Source organism: Cyclopterus lumpus, chromosome 24, assembly GCF_009769545.1.
Source record: "Cyclopterus lumpus isolate fCycLum1 chromosome 24, fCycLum1.pri, whole genome shotgun sequence".
NCBI classification, from domain to species: domain Eukaryota; kingdom Metazoa; phylum Chordata; class Actinopteri; order Perciformes; family Cyclopteridae; genus Cyclopterus; species Cyclopterus lumpus.
Genome location: NC_046989.1, coordinates 762501 through 776947, shown reverse-complemented (window position 1 = coordinate 776947; position 14447 = coordinate 762501). Strand labels below are relative to the sequence as shown.

The following is a 14447-nucleotide window of genomic DNA, read 5'->3' as shown; positions in this document are numbered from 1 at the left end:
AGCTAAGGCTCCACCTGTCCATCAGCAGTAACTAACATTCACACACTGAGGGGAGGAGCTAAGGCTCCACCTGTCCATCAGCAGTAACTAACATTCACACCCTGAGGGGAGGAGCTAAGGTTCCACCTGTCCATCAGCAGTAACTAACATTCACACCCTGATGGGAGGAGCTAAGGCTCCACCTGTCCATCAGCAGTAACTAACATTCACACCCTGAGGGGAGGAGCTAAGGCTCCACCTGTCCATCAGCAGTAACTAACACACTGTAGAACAGCTACAGGAGACATGTAGGGTTAAGTGTGTTGCTCAAGGGCACATCGACATGAACTACCGGAGCCGGGGATCGAACCACCGACCCTGCTCACCACTGAGCCACAGTCGCTGTAAGGTCACCGGTTTGATGATGTCATCACTTAATTTAAATGTTATAATGTCCACTTGTTGCTCCACTAAACACAGAGTCTTAGTTTATTTACTTTATTTAAAAAGCACTATTCATTTATATTTAGACTGATACACATTGAAGGAGCTCAACAAAAGGTTGATCACTTTTCCTGAGTTTTACATCACTCCAAAGGATATTTAAAAAATCTGGTTACTTTGGATCTTCATGTCCCTCCTGACCACTAGGGGGCGTCTCCTCTGGTTGTATAGAAGTCTACGCTCTCTTTGTGTGTATATATTAGGTATATATCGACCAGTGGTGGGCGTGGCGTCCCTGCCTGACCTCTGACTGGTCCTCTGGGCGGCAGCGGGGGCGTCGGCCCCGGCAGGTGGAGGTCCAGCATGGTGCCGTAGGTCTCGTTGCTGATCATCGTGCTCGGCTTCTGTTTGTCCCTCGCCAGGCTGGCGGCATCCCGGGCCAACGCCGCCAGGTTGGGCTGCATGGGGCCGCCGCCCGGCACGAAGCAGCTGACCGGGCGCTCCTCACGCCGGTTGGGGATTGGCTGCAGTAAAACAACAACAACAACAACAACAACAACACACGTTACTCGCCCTCTCCGCCCTTCACGTCTACAAGCTGCTCAAGGGAAGCCAGCTGACCTTGTCCTCCATCTCGTCCTCGCTCTCGTCCATGTCGTCGTTCTGGAGACGCCACTCGTACTCGACGTGAACGTGGAGGTTGAACTTCCCCGTCTGAGCCTGAGTCAGCTGGAACCAGAAGTCAAGCTTTGTTTGTGACTTTCAGATTGAAATACTGTTCATCTTTAGCTGAGAGTGGGTTGAACTTAGCAGACATTATTATAGTTATAGTTGTGTAACTTATTGAGATCTGGTTCAGTGTAACTACGTTTACTTGAGCTTATCTCACTTGATATATTTCTAGCTCGTCGTGTTGGTTTTGTTTATATATTTGTACTTATTTCACGTTCAGATGACAGCGATATGAAACACGTGGATCATGAACTCACCTGCTCTTCACACAGAGTGTGTCGGAGGCGCTTGGCGATGTCCAGCGCCGTCTCTCCCGCTGCGTTGGCTGTGGAGACAGAAGGTTAGAAACGGGAGAGCGAGGCTCGGTGTCCGTGAGTGTTGCTGCTCTTACTGATGGCCACTGAAGCTTTTCCTCTCAGCAGCAGCTTCAGACACTCGCTGCGGTCCGTCAGGCAGCAGTAGTGCAGCGCGGTGCTGCCGCCGGCCGTCTGCTGGTCCAGGTTTCCACTGAAACACACGCCTCGCTGTTACTATACATGTGAGGACGCTCACTGACACGCCGCATGCTTCAGACAGTCAAGACAGGCACATCTGAAACACCTGAAACATCTGAACATCTGAAACACCTGAAACATCTGAACATCTGAAACATCTGAAACACCTGAAACATCTGAAACATCTGAAACATCTGAAACATCTGAAACATCTGAAACATCTGAACATCTGAAACATCTGAAACACCTGAAACATCTGAACATCTGAAACATCTGAACATCTGAAACACCTGAACATCTGAAACATCTGAAACATCTGAACATCTGAAACATCTGAAACATCTGAAACATCTGAACATCTGAACATCTGAAACATCTGAACATCTGAAACATCTGAACATCTGAAACATCTGAAACATCTGAACATCTGAAACACCTGAAACATCTGAAACATCTGCACATCTGAAACATCTACACATCTGAAACATCTACACATCTGAAACATCTGAAACATCTGAACATCTGAAACATCTGAAACATCTACACATCTGAAACATCTACACATCTGAAACATCTGAACATCTGAACATCTGAAACATCTGAAACATCTGAAACATCTACACATCTGAAACATCTGAAACATCTGAAACATCTGAACATCTGAAACATCTGAAACATCTGAACATCTGAACATCTGAACATCTGAAACATCTGAAACATCTACACATCTGAAACATCTGAAACATCTGAACATCTGAAACATCTGAACATCTGAAACATCTGAACATCTGAACATCTGAAACATCTGAACATCTGAAACATCTGCACATCTGAAACATCTACACATCTGAAACATCTACACATCTGAAACATCTGAACATCTGAAACATCTGAAACATCTGAAACATCTACACATCTGAAACATCTACACATCTGAAACATCTGAACATCTGAACATCTGAAACATCTGAAACATCTGAAACACCTGAAACATCTGCACATCTGAAACACCTGAAACATCTGCACATCTGAAACATCTGAAACATCTGAAACATCTGAAACACCTGAAACATCTAAAACATCTGAACCATCTGAAACATCTGAAACATCTACACATCTGAAACATCTGAACATCTGAAACATCTGCACATCTGAAACATCTGAAACATCTGAACATCTGAACATCTGAAACATCTGCACATCTGAAACATCTGAAACATCTGAACATCTGAAACATCTGAACATCTGAACATCTGAAACATCTGCACATCTGAAACATCTGAAACATCTGAACATCTGAACATCTGAAACATCTGCACATCTGAAACATCTGAAACATCTGAACATCTGAAACATCTGAACATCTGAACATCTGAAACATCTGCACATCTGACCTGCTGCATCACAGCAGCATTTAAAACAGTAACATTTAAACTAAAAACGAACTATTTTCACTTAGTGAGTAAATTCAACTCACAACTAAAATATGATTAGAGCTGCAACAATAATTTGATGATCTTCAGACATGGATGGGTTACTGACCCAGGGTCAGCGTCAGGGGGCTGACTTACAAAACGTTGAGAAACAAACCAAAACAACAAAAGACAAAGAAAAAGTATGATGAAAAGAAATGTAAAAATGAATGATGATGATGATGATGATGATGTCACCTGTTTTGGGCCAGGAAGTCCACGATGTGGAGGGAGTTCCTGTCGACCATACGGACCGCCAGGTGGAGCACCGTCTCTCCGGGTTCCTGTCAGAAACAAACTCATCTCAAGTTCTGACCATAGACCGTAAAGAAGAGAATGCAGCTTTAACACATGAAGCATAGACTTCTATACAACCAGAGGAGTCGCCCCCTGGTGGTCAGGAGAGAGAATGCAGCTTTAACACATGAAGCATAGACTTCTATACAACCAGAGGAGTCGCCCCCTGGTGGTCAGGAGAGAGAATGCAGCTTTAACACATGAAGCATAGACTTCTATACAACCAGAGGAGTCGCCCCCTGGTGGTCAGGAGAGAGAATGCAGCTTTAACACATGAAGCATAGACTTCTATACAACCAGAGGAGTCGCCCCCTGGTGGTCAGGAGAGAGAATGCAGCTTTAACACATGAAGCATAGACTTCTATACAACCAGAGGAGTCGCCCCCTGGTGGTCAGGAGAGAGAATGCAGCTTTAACACATGAAGCATAGACTTCTATACAACCAGAGGAGTCGCCCCCTGGTGGTCAGGAGAGAGAATGCAGCTTTAACACATGAAGCATAGACTTCTATACAACCAGAGGAGTCGCCCCCTGGTGGTCAGGAGAGAGAATGCAGCTTTAACACATGAAGCATAGACTTCTATACAACCAGAGGAGTCGCCCCCTGGTGGTCAGTAGAGAGAATGCAGCTTTAACACATGAAGCATAGACTTCTATACAACCAGAGGAGTCGCCCCCTGGTGGTCAGCTTTAACACATGAAGCATAGACTTCTATACAACCAGAGGAGTCGCCCCCTGGTGGTCAGGAGCGAGAATGCAGCTTTTTAGACATGAAGCTTTGGTTTCACTTTAAAGAACCGGAGGTTGACTCCTGGTTCTGACAGTGAAAACTCATGAATCAGAACTGAAGTCCTACATGTTCGTTTGGCTGTGGGATGGACTCCTGCAGGTCCACCCCCTCGGCATAGACCTGCATCAGGGACAGGATGTCTCTGTTCCTCACAGCCTCGTACAGAACCTGCAGTCTGGATGCCGCGTCGGCACAGAGCCGCCGAACAAAGCGCTTCTCGGTGTACTTGGCCGTGATGAAGTCCTTCCTTGTCTGCCTGGAGGATTAACCGGAACGGAATGTCATCATCTCACATGTCACTCACATGTCACTCACATGTCACACTGATATGTCACATTTTACACACATGTCACTCACATGTCACACTCATGTCACTCACATGTCACACTCATGTCACTCACATGTCACACTCATATGTCACATTTTACACACATGTCACTCACATGTCACACTCATGTCACTCACATGTCACACTCATATGTCACATTTTACACACATGTCACTCACATGTCACACTCATGTCACTCACATGTCACACTCATGTCACTCACATGTCACACTCATATGTCACATTTTACACACATGTCACTCACATGTCACACTCATGTCACTCACATGTCACACTCATATGTCACATTTTACACACATGTCACTCACATGTCACACTCATGTCACTCACATGTCACACTCATGTCACTCACATGTCACACTCATATGTCACATTTTACACACATGTCACTCACATGTCACACTCATGTCACTCACATGTCACACTCATATGTCACATTTTACACACATGTCACTCACATGTCACACTCATGTCACTCACATGTCACACTCATATGTCACATTTTACACACATGTCACTCACATGTCACACTCATGTCACTCACATGTCACACTCACGTCACTCACATGTCACACTCATATGTCACATTTTACACACATGTCACTCACATGTCACTCATGTCACACTCATATGTCACATTTTACACACATGTCACTCACATGTCACATTTCACACACATGTCACTCACATGTCACACTCATGTCACATTTTACACACGTCACTCACATGTCACATTTCACACACGTCACTCACATGTCACATTTTACACACATGTCACTCACATGTCACACTCATGTCACATTTCACACACATGTCACTCTCATGTCACTCACATGTCACTCACATTTCACACACATGTCACTCTCATGTCACTCACATGTCACATTTCACACACGTCACTCTAATGTCACTCACATGTCACATTTTACACACATGTCACTCACATGTCACACTCATGTCACATTTTACACACATGTCACTCACATGTCACATTTCACACACGTCACTCACATGTCACATTTTACACACATGTCACTCACATGTCACACTCATGTCACATTTCACACACATGTCACTCTCATGTCACTCACATGTCACTCACATTTCACACACATGTCACTCTCATGTCACTCACATGTCACATTTCACACACATGTCACTCTCATGTCACTCACGTCACATTTTACACACATGTCACTCACATGTCACTCACATGTCACATTTTACACACATGTCACTCACATGTCACATTTCACACACGTCACTCTCATGTCACTCACATGTCACATTTCACACTCAAGTCACTCACATGTCACATTTTACACACATGTCACTCACATGTCACTCACATGTCACATTTCACACACATGTCACTCTCATGTCACTCACATGTCACATTTTACACACATGTCACTCACATGTCACATTTTACACACATGTCACTCACATGTCACATTTCACACACGTCACTCTCATGTCACTCACATGTCACATTTCACACTCAAGTCACTCACATGTCACATTTTACACACATGTCACTCACATGTCACATTTTACACACATGTCACTCACATGTCACATTTTACACACATGTCACTCTCATGTCACTCACAATTCACACACATGTCACTCTCATGTCACTCACATGTCACTCTCATCTCACTCACATGTCACATTTCACAAACATGTCACTCTCATGTCACTCACATGTCACTGGTCGGATCGGGTTTGGTGACCGACAGATCTGCCTCCATAATCTCGTTGAAGCTGGCGTTTCCCACATTCTTGGCCAACTGAAACACAACATGTCAGGTGGGTTCACTGCAGACCTGCAACCCTCTACTGTCTTTAATTGATATTTAATTGATAATTAATTGATTATTTTAAAATCAATTAATGCCACAAAATACCAGTTTATACAATCTAAAAGGATACATTTTAAGGGTTAGGGTTATTTGTAGCATATTCATTTAATATAAATAGATTTGGGTGATGATTAAAATAAATATTGGGTGTTTTCAAGAATCAATATACATCTATGATATCACAGAAATACATTGATATTATACTATATACAATATATTAAGTCACATTCTTTGAACAAATTTGGAAAAAACTAGAATATTCATATTCAAGAATGTAATTATAAAAAAAACGTATTAATTACTAATTTTTATATATTGAATTTTTTATATTTTGATAATTTCTGTAAGAATATTTGAATGACGGATCCAAATGAAAAAAAGAAAAGAAAAAAAGACTAATAATAGAATAATCGGAATCACTCTCGCTCTGCCTCGTTACTCTGATTTACGTTATTCCTCTGGGGACAGTGAAGGGGACTCACCAGCAACTCGGAGGTCCCCAGCATGTCCAGGTCCAGGCTCTGGATCCTGGAGTAGTGGACCCCCATCTCTCTGTGGATCCCAGAGCACTCAATACAGATTAGCACCCCGAGGTTGGTGGACAGCCAGGTGGGACCTGACGGAGCAGAGGATGGAGGTTTTTAAAGGCCACGATGTTACGTTTATGTCTGTAGTCCAGGTGGGACCAGGTTGGACCAGGTGGGACCAGGTGGGACCAGGTGTCTCGTTAGTAACACAACAAACAACTGTTTACTGTTTAACAGTGAACGATGCAGCATCTTCCTCCTTCAGAATCTCTTCTGACCAGAAGAACCAACAGCTGAAGAATGTAAACGTTACTTCAGCTCCACATAGAGGACTTAACGAGTTCTGGTCTTAACGAGTTCTGGTCTTAACGAGTTCTGGTCTTGACGAGTTCTGGCCTTAACGAATTTAGGTTCTAACAAGTTCTTAGTGTTAGTTAGTTAGTACTAGTATTTGCATTAGTACTAGTACCAGTACTAGATACCGGGCGCCCCACAGTAGCACCAGTAATATGTAGCACCAGTAGCACCAGTAGCACGTACCGGGCGCCCCACAGTCGCAGCAGTAATATGTAGCACCAGTAGCACCAGTAGCACCAGCAGCACCAGTAGCACCAGTAGCACCAGTAGCACCAGCAGCACCAGCAGCACCAGTAGCACCAGTAGCATCAGCAGCACCAGCAGCACCAGTAGCACCAGTAGCACCAGCAGCACCAGCAGCACCAGTAGCACCAGCAGCACCAGCAGCACCAGTAGCACCAGTAGCACCAGCAGCACCAGCAGCACCAGTAGCACCAGTAGCACCAGCAGCACCAGCAGCACCAGTAGCACCAGTAGCACCAGCAGCACCAGCAGCACCAGTAGCACCAGCAGCACCAGTAGCACCAGTAGCACCAGCAGCACCAGTAGCACCAGCAGCACCAGCAGCACCAGTAGCACCAGTAGCACCAGCAGCACCAGCAGCACCAGTAGCACCAGTAGCACCAGTAGCACCAGCAGCACCAGTAGCACCAGCAGCACCAGTAGCACCAGTAGCACCAGCAGCACCAGTAGCACCAGCAGCACCAGTAGCACCAGTAGCACCAGTAGCACCAGCAGCACCAGTAGCACCAGTAGCACCAGCAGCACCAGTAGCACCAGCAGCACCAGCAGCACCAGTAGCACCAGTAGCACCAGCAGCACCAGTAGCACCAGTAGCACCAGCAGCACCAGTAGCACCAGTAGCACCAGTAGCACCAGCAGCACCAGTAGCACCAGTAGCACCAGTAGCACCAGCAGCACCAGCAGCACCAGTAGCACCAGTAGCACCAGCAGCACCAGCAGCACCAGTAGCACCAGCAGCACCAGCAGCACCAGTAGCACCAGTAGCACCAGTAGCACCAGCAGCACCAGTAGCACCAGTAGCACCAGTAGCACCAGCAGCACCAGTAGCACCTGTAGCACCAGCAGCACCAGTAGCACCAGTAGCACCAGCAGCACCAGTAGCACCAGTAGCACCAGTAGCACCAGCAGCACCAGTAGCACCAGTAGCACCAGTAGCACCAGCAGCACCAGTAGCACCAGTAGCACCAGTAGCACCAGTAGCACCAGCAGCACCAGTAGCACCAGTAGCACCAGTAGCACCAGCAGCACCAGTAGCACCAGCAGCACCAGTAGCACCAGTAGCACCAGTAGCACCAGCAGCACCAGTAGCACCAGCAGCACCAGTAGCACCAGTAGCACCAGTAGCACCAGCAGCACCAGTAGCACCAGCAGCACCAGCAGCACCAGTAGCACCAGTAGCACCAGTAGCACCAGTAGCACCAGCAGCACCAGTAGCACCAGTAGCACCAGTAGCACCAGTAGCACCAGCAGCACCAGCAGCACCAGTAGCACCAGTAGCACCAGTAGCACCAGTAGCACCAGCAGCACCAGTAGCACCAGCAGCACCAGCAGCACCAGTAGCACCAGTAGCACCAGTAGCACCAGTAGCACCAGCAGCACCAGTAGCACCAGTAGCACCAGTAGCACCAGTAGCACCAGTAGCACCAGCAGCACCAGTAGCACCAGTAGCACCAGTAGCACCAGTAGCACCAGTAGCACGTACCGGGCGCCCCACAGTCGCAGCAGCCGTCGTTGCCGCTCATCCTCTTCACTTCTCCCACGATGGCTCTCGTGAGCTCCTGGACGATGTTGTTCTCTCCTTCGTTCTGGTCGCCTTTGAACGCTTTGTTCAGCGCCTCCTCTCTGCTGTTCTGCAGCACCGACACCCAGCTGCACACACACACACACACACACACACAGAGGTCAGAGGTCAGAGGTCTGACAGGAAGAGGTCAGAGGTCGGGGTCACTACTTACACCTGACACTCGGCTTCGTCCTCGGCCTGGAAGTGATAGGTCCTATCGTCTGGAGGAGACAGAGAGTGAGACGGAGAGTGAGATGGCGTGTGAAATGGAGAGTGAGACAGAAAGTGAGAAAAAGAGTGAGATGGCTTGTGAAATGGAGTGAGACTAGAGAGTGAAGGAAAAGAGTGAGATTGAGTGTGAAATAGAGAGTGAGACATATAGTGAAATAGAGAGTGAGACAGAGAATGAGCAAGAGAGAGAGAAAGAGAGTGGGACAGAGAGTGAGAAAGAGAGTGAGATAAAGAGTGAGAAAGGAAGTGAGACAGAGAGTGAGATAAAGAGTGAGAAAGAAAGCGAGACAGAGAGTGGGATAGAAAGTGGGATAGAGAGTGAGAAAGAGAGTGGGACAGAGAGTGGGATAGAAAGTGGGATAGAGGGTGAGAAAGAGAGTGAGATAAAGAGTGAGAAAGAGAGTGAGACAAGAGGATATGACAGGAGGTTTCACATCTGAGAGTAAAGCAGCTCACGTGAGAACAGGTCGAAGCTCTTCTTCTCGTCCGGGTTCCTCTTCACCTGACAGGTGAGCAGGTTGAGTTTAGCCGGCGGTGCGTTGGCCTGAGAGACAAGAAACACCAGCTAAACAACAACAACAACAACAACAACAACAACAGCTGTGTTCGCTTATAACTAGCTAATGCTAGCATGCTGTAGCACCGTCAATCATCGAGGAACCAGCTGTGATTGGCTGTCGGCTCGTTCACACTAACAGCAGAAGGGTTCGTCCTCTGGGGAACGAGAACGGGCTCAAGTGGATTTTGTTATCATCGTTTGTCGATGGTGTCACAAAAGAAGAGGTCATAGGTCACTAAAACCAGCCGGGGTCATCCTCTGGGGACCATGATTACAGGTGTTTTTAACATCTTTTTCAGATGATGATCGATACTCATAATAACAGACCCCCCCACCCTTCTCTCTGTCATCCTCCTCCTTATGCTCTTCCTCCTCCTCCTGTTTCTCTTCCTCTGCTGCTTGCTCTGTCCTGATTGGCCGTTTGACTCTTCGTGTAAAAACTTCAAAATAAAAGAAAGAAGGAACAAAAAAAACAATAAGACGCTAAATAAAAAACTAAAATTAATTATTGTCTATTCCCCTATTTTAAAATAAAAAAAGTGAAACCCCAGAAGAAGAAGTGTTTTTTTTGGTAATTGGCTGATGGACAAGCAGGTAAGAGGGCGGAGCTTCTCATGCAGGAGGACCAATAGCAGGAGGGGGCGTGGCGTCTTACCGTGCCGTGGCAGATGGTCAGGAAACCGTTTCTCACAGAGCACTTCCTCTTCTGCCAGACCTTCCTCAGTCTGAGGGCCACACGATCATACTTATTAATACTTATGAATACTTATTAATACAGAATTGGTTTCTCGTTTAATTTTCTAAAACCAAATCTAAATGTATTTTTCACGACACGGTTTGCTGATTCTCTCTTTTTCATAAAATGGTACATTTAGTTTCTTTCACTTTTTGGATTATTCATTAGAAGAAATAAGAAATAAATATGTATTTTTCTTTTGTCCAACCAATAATATAACCCCCCCCCCCCCCCCCCCCCCCCCCCAAAAAAAATGTAAATCATTACAATTATTCGTATTGATCTGGAACCATCGAATGTTTTTATGAAAATGACCTCCAGCTGAAGATTAATCTACTCGATTCAGATTTACTGTTTTTCATATGCTTCATATATTTTGTGTAAAAATCTGTAAAGTGAAAAAAATGTGAAGTAGAAAGACACGCGTGAAGTACAAGTACCTCAAATGTGTACTTAAGTGGGAGTACTCCACAGATGTCCTCACAAAAGCCATTTGCCCAGTTGCATTCTGGGGCTTTGAGTTCACTCACCCCTCGCTTCTCTTGTAGAGGACTCCGGCGCACTCGGTGCCGTGGGCCTTGTTGCCCTGCAGCTGGTGGAGGCTGTAGCCGGCGCTCTGCTTGGCCTGAGCGTCCTGCGGAGGACCAGGACACAAAGATACTTCAGCCGCCATGTTTGTAGTCCAAAGTAGCTCCCTGCAGATCCTTCAAGCTATTTAAAAGTACACCGTACGCAGAGTCCCTCACCTCCTTCTGCTCGGACTGCAGAGACGCCTTCAGCACGTCTCGGAGCTGAGTCAGCTGTTTCCTCTCCCCGTCCTGAGTCTGCTTGATCTGAGCACCACAGAAGAAGAAACACAAGATACTGATGACCGCTGTTTTATATATTTACTTTTGATTGGTGAAATCTAACCAAGTACATACTTCCACTAGATCTAAGAGGTACATATAGTACTTAAACCTGTACTACATCTCAGAGGTAGTCCCCCCCCTCACCGTCGTCAGCTCGGTCATCAGCTTCTCTACAGACGGTTTCAGACTCTCCGCGGCTTTCAGTCCGTCCTGGAAGAAACTGAACGGCGAGACAGAGAAATAGATTGTTAGAGGCCCAAAGAAGAGAACTGCCAGGACCAGGAGACCTGAGCCTCTTAGGAAGCATATAGACCTGTATAGACTCTGAAGAGACCCTTTGGTAGCTTATAGACCCGTATAGACTCTGAAGAGACCCTTTGGTAGCTTATAGACCCGTATAGACCCTGAAGAGACCCTTTGGTAGCTTGTAGACCGGTATAGACCCAGAAGAGACCCTTTGGTAGCTTAAAGACCCTTATAGACTCCGAAGAGACCCTTTGGTAGCTTGTAGACCCGTATAGACCCCAAAGAGACCCTTTGGTAGCTTGTAGACCGTTATAGACCCTGAAGAGACCCTTTGGTAGCTTATAGACACTTATAGACTCCGAAGAGACCCTTTGGTAGCTTGTAGACCCGTATAGACCCTGAAGAGACCCCTTGGTAGCTTATAGACCCGTATAGACCCTGAAGAGACCCTTTGGTAGGGTATATGTATAGACCCATATATTTCTGATACTAATATGACAACATCTTTTGGTCTCTAAACCCTGATCCTCCTGGCTGCAATGTTCTCAAGGTTCCTTCTGCAGAACGACGTACTTGCACTGAGCGTGGAAATACTTGACGAGGTTCTGGAGGAAGTCGACGCCCTTCTTCACGTTGATCTCGTTGACCTTCAGGAGGTACTGCGGAGAGAGGGAGCAGTTTAATGCCGAGCGCTGCTCTCGCGGTGGCGCCGCTCTCCAGGCGGAGCCGCTCACTAGGCGGAGCCGCTCACTAGGTGGCGCCGCTCACTAGGCGGAGCCGCGCTCACTAGGTGGCGCCGCTCACTAGGCGGCGCCGCTCACTAGGTGGCGCCGCTCACTAGGTGGAGCCCCTAACTAGGTGGAGCCGCTCACTAGGCGGAGTCGCGCTCACTAGGCGGCGCCGCTCACTAGGTGGAGCCGCTCACTAGGCGGCGCTGCTCACTAGGTGGAGCCGCTCACTAGGTGGAGCCGCTCACTAGGTGGCGCCGCTCACTAGGTGGAGCCGCTCACTAGGTGGAGCCGCTTACTAGGTGGCGCCGCTCACTAGGTGGCGCCGCTCACTAGGTGGAGCCGCTCACTAGGCGGCGCCGCTCACTAGGTGGAGCCGCTCACTAGGTGGCGCCGCTCACTAGGTGGCGCCGCTCACTAGGTGGAGCCGCTCACTAGGTGGAGCCGCTCACTAGGTGGCGCCGCTCACTAGGTGGCGCCGCTCACTAGGTGGAGCCGCTCACTAGGCGGCGCCGCTCACTAGGTGGAGCCGCTCACTAGGTGGCGCCGCTCACTAGGTGGCGCCGCTCACTAGGTGGAGCCGCTAACTAGGTGGCGCCGCTCACTAGGTGGAGCCGCTCACTAGGTGGAGCCGCTAACTAGGTGGCGCCGCTCACTAGGTGGCGCTGCTCACTAGGTGGCGCCGCTCACTAGGTGGAGCCGCTCACAAGGTGGTGCGGAGCCGCTCACTAGGTGGAGCCGCTCACAAGGTGGTGCGGAGCCGCTCACTAGGTGGCGCCGCTCACTAGGTGGAGCCGCTAACTAGGTGGAGCCGCTAACTAGGTGGAGCCGCTCACTAGGTGGCGCCGCTCACTAGGTGGCGCCGCTCACTAGGTGGAGCCGTTCACTAGGTGGCGCCGCTCACTAGGTGGAGCCGCTAACTAGGTGGCGCCGCTCACTAGGTGGAGCCGCTCACTAGGTGGCGCCACTCACTAGGTGGCGCCGCTCACTAGGCGGAGCCGCTCACTAGGTGGAGCCGCTCACTAGGTGGAGCCGCAAACTAGGTGGCGCCGCTCACTAGGTGGAGCCGCTCACTAGGTGGCGCCGCTCACTAGGTGGAGCCGCTAACTAGGTGTGCCGCTCACTAGGTGGCGCCGCTCACTAGGTGGCGCCGCTCACTAGGTGGAGCCGCTCACTAGGTGGAGCCGCTCACTAGGCGGAGCCGCTCACTAGGTGGAGCCGCTCACTAGGCGGAGCCGCTCACTAGGTGGCGCCGCTCACTAGGTGGAGCCGCTCACTAGGTGGAGCCGCTCACTAGGCGGAGCCGCTCACTAGGTGGCGCCGCTCACTAGGTGGAGCCGCTCACTAGGCGGAGCCGCTCACTAGGTGGCGCCGCTCACTAGGTGGCGCCGCTAACTAGGTGGCGCCGCTCACCTCACACGTCTGCAGCTGGAAGAGCTGCCGCTCCTTCTCCATCTCCTCGGCGATCTCTCCTCCGCTGAACTCCGTGCGGATCATCCCGTGCTGCTTGGCGTGCTCCCGCTTCTCCTTCTCCAGCTTCGCTCTGGGGGTCGAAGGTCAAAGACTAAACGCCTGAAGACGTCTTTGAGTCCCACCTGAACGACTCTGACATTCTTTGTATTTATTAGATATGAATAAGCTCACAGTTTGGTCTCATAATCCTTCCAGGATTTGTCCAACGGCTTCTTCAGATCCTGAAAAGGGAAGTGACGTCACAATGTCAGACCGACCAATCACATCCCGGCATTCATTCCAATCAACACACGCAGAGGGAACAGAGGGGTAATAACAACTCTGTTATTAACACATTTATTACACTTTCTGAACCATGTCAGATGGTTCCAGATGTAATAATGTAAATAAGGGTTTTGAGGTTTTGGGGTTTCAACTGAAGCTGCATCCCCGGAAGATGAATCTATGAATCTGATGAGCGATCCCGTTAGCTCCTCCCCCTCCCTGGCGGAGACTCACCCCTTTGACCC

At 48.6% G+C, this 14447-nt stretch overlaps 1 protein-coding gene across 1 annotated transcript in view; it reads right to left on the bottom strand.

The window, feature by feature from the left end:
* Nucleotides 1–14447, bottom strand: part of asap2b (ArfGAP with SH3 domain, ankyrin repeat and PH domain 2b) — a 29604-nt gene that overhangs the window by 3003 nt on the left and 12154 nt on the right. Inside the window, exons 4-22 of the mRNA XM_034527195.1 lie at nt 14437–14447; nt 14110–14159; nt 13879–14008; nt 12311–12396; nt 11636–11711; nt 11387–11473; nt 11171–11274; nt 10560–10629; nt 9802–9889; nt 9287–9335; nt 9034–9200; nt 6906–7039; nt 6266–6351; nt 4276–4465; nt 3320–3405; nt 1547–1662; nt 1413–1480; nt 1045–1152; nt 728–947 (exon numbers count right to left, since the gene is read on the bottom strand). The exon at nt 14437–14447 is cut by the window's right edge and continues 64 nt beyond it. Of these exons, the coding sequence (XP_034383086.1) occupies nt 728–947; nt 1045–1152; nt 1413–1480; nt 1547–1662; nt 3320–3405; nt 4276–4465; nt 6266–6351; nt 6906–7039; nt 9034–9200; nt 9287–9335; nt 9802–9889; nt 10560–10629; nt 11171–11274; nt 11387–11473; nt 11636–11711; nt 12311–12396; nt 13879–14008; nt 14110–14159; nt 14437–14447 (1926 nt within the window). The remainder of the gene's footprint in view (nt 1–727; nt 948–1044; nt 1153–1412; nt 1481–1546; nt 1663–3319; nt 3406–4275; nt 4466–6265; nt 6352–6905; nt 7040–9033; nt 9201–9286; nt 9336–9801; nt 9890–10559; nt 10630–11170; nt 11275–11386; nt 11474–11635; nt 11712–12310; nt 12397–13878; nt 14009–14109; nt 14160–14436) is intronic.